The 2,448-nt window shown below is 51.0% G+C and overlaps 1 protein-coding gene across 1 annotated transcript; it reads left to right on the forward strand.

Annotated features, from left to right (window-relative positions):
• The first annotated feature begins 1,647 nt into the window (after window positions 1-1,647).
• Window positions 1,648-2,406, forward strand: LOC109183902 (uncharacterized mitochondrial protein AtMg00810-like). Its single transcript, XM_019333961.1, has one exon. The coding sequence runs from the start codon at window positions 1,648-1,650 to the stop codon at window positions 2,404-2,406; it is 759 nt and encodes a 252-aa protein (XP_019189506.1).
• Window positions 2,407-2,448: the final 42 nt, after the last annotated feature.

Below are 2,448 nucleotides of genomic sequence, written 5' to 3' on the forward strand. Positions count from 1 at the left end.
ACTTCGGCTAAAATCAGATATTTATACTGTTTTTCATTCTTTTCGTGTCATGGTAGAACGTCAGTTCTCACGTTCTATCAAGGCAATACAGTCAGATTTAGGCGGTGAATATCGCCGTCTGCACAATGTCTTTGAGTCGTTGGGTATAGTACATCGCCAATCGTGTGCCTATACCCACGAGCAAAATGGGCGCGTAGAACGTCGCAATCGGCACATTGTCGAGACGGGTCTCGCTTTATTAGCCGAAGGGTCTGTTCCTACTAAACACTGGGACTCAGCCTTTGAAACAACCACTTATCTAATCAATCGGCTACCATGCTCCACACTCAAGTTTGAAAGCCCTCACTACCGACTATACAAAACCACACCTTCATACACTTTCCTAAGAGTCTATGGGTGTCGTTGCTTTCCCTACCTACACCCATACAACAAACACAAAATTGAGTTTCGGTCAACCCCATGTGTCTTCCTAGGGTACCCCCCGTCCTTTAGAGGTTACAGATGCATGGACCTCAGCACAGGAAAAACCTTTATTTGTAGGCATGTCCATTTTGATGAAAATATATTTCCTTTTGCCACAAGTACAGGTAATCCAAAAGTCGTGCACCAAGCCAATATACCATGGGCTTCTGGTCCTATTGTGTCACAAGCTGGACCTTCCACACCGCCAGCTACACCCTTGGATGTTGATCATCTTCCCTTAGCCATTGAGGCACCACCAGCTGCACCCAAGCGCGGCCGTGGTCGCCCAAGGAAGAACCCCCCGCAACCACAACAACCACAGCAACCGCAAGAGCATGGCCATGTCATGCGGCTACGGCGTATGACAAGGGGTGCAGATGAACAGTTTCAAGCCCTCACGGCGTCTGTGGATCCAACTTGCTATTCGCAGGCCGTGGGCACTCACAATGGCGAGAGGCAATGGACCAAGAGTTCAACGCCCTGATTCACAACGAGACCTGGCAACTTGTCCCGGCTCGACCAGACATGAATGTAATCGGGTGTAAGTGGGTGTATCGCACCAAACGCAAGGCAGACGGCACCATAGAACGCTACAAGGCGCGCTTGGTAGCCAAAGGTTTGAATCAAGTCGCCGGAGAGGACTTTTTTGATACATACAGTCCTGTGGTCAAACCGACTACAGTACGCTTGCTTCTGTCCTTCGCCGTGTCACGCAACTGGACCCTCCGCCAACTCGACGTCCATAACGCCTTTTTAAATGGGCGCTTGGCTGAAACCGTGTACATGCGGCAGCCACCGGGCTATGAAGATCCTCTACATCCGGATCATGTGTGCCACCTGCGGCGATCTCTATATGGCTTGAAACAGGCACCACGAGCCTGGTTCAAGCGTCTGTATGATTTTCTAATCTCTACAGGATTCAAGTCGTCAAAGACAGACATATCTCTGTTCCACTACACCACTGCGACGTCACGGGTCTTCTTACTTGTCTACGTGGATGATATCATCCTTATGGGCGATGACGCTGCTCTCATCAACACAGTGTTACACCGCTTGAGTACCACGTTCAAGATCTGAGATCTCGGCGTACCAAGCTTCTTTTTGGGCATTGAGACCATTCCGATAGAAGGCGGGCTTCTGCTGTCTCAACGGCATTATATGAGTGATCTCCTGAAACGCGCAGGCATGACTGACTGCAAGCCTCTGGCTACTCCAGCTGCTCTTACACAGCCTGTAACATCGTCCACAGAGGACTTTGACAACCCCACTCAGTATCGCCGCCTAGTTGGAGCGCTCCAGTACCTGACAATAACACGTCCGGATCTCTCCTACGCTGTCAATCGCCTGTCTCAATTCATGCATACACCAACTGCTGACCATTGGGCCCTTCTGAAACGTGTCCTCCGGTATGTCAAGGGTACGGCTACACATGGTCTTCGCCTGACTACCTCGGTCTCAGCAGATATTCACGCCTACTCAGATTCAGATTGGGCGGGTTGTCCTATAGATCGCAAGTCCACCAGCGGGTATGCAGTGTTTCTAGGGACCAACCTGGTCTCTTGGGTCTCGCACAAGCAACGGACGGTGGCGCGCTCGTCAACAGAGGCAGAATACAAGGGTCTCGCCGATGTTGCTGCAGAAGTCACGTGGATTGCCTCTCTTCTACGTGAGCTGGGCCTCCACTCCGGCGTACCACCCACCCTATGGTGTGACAATCTCGGGGCCACCTACTTATGTGCTAATCCGGTGTTCCATGCCCGCACAAAACACGTAGAAATCGACTTCCACTTTGTTCGGGATAAAGTGACTTCTGGCGAGTTCCTGGTCAACTTTGTCTCCACCAAAGACCAGCTTGCGGATATCTTCACGAAGCCCCTTCCGGGACCACGCTTTGCAGCGCTTCGGGACAAGCTCAATGTTGCTTCTCATCCACCTTGTGCTTGAGGGGGAGTATTAGAGTCTTAATATTATTATGTGGTTGTGCTG

Source organism: Ipomoea nil, unplaced genomic scaffold (genome assembly GCF_001879475.1).
Source record: "Ipomoea nil cultivar Tokyo-kokei standard unplaced genomic scaffold, Asagao_1.1 scaffold0100, whole genome shotgun sequence".
NCBI classification, from domain to species: domain Eukaryota; kingdom Viridiplantae; phylum Streptophyta; class Magnoliopsida; order Solanales; family Convolvulaceae; genus Ipomoea; species Ipomoea nil.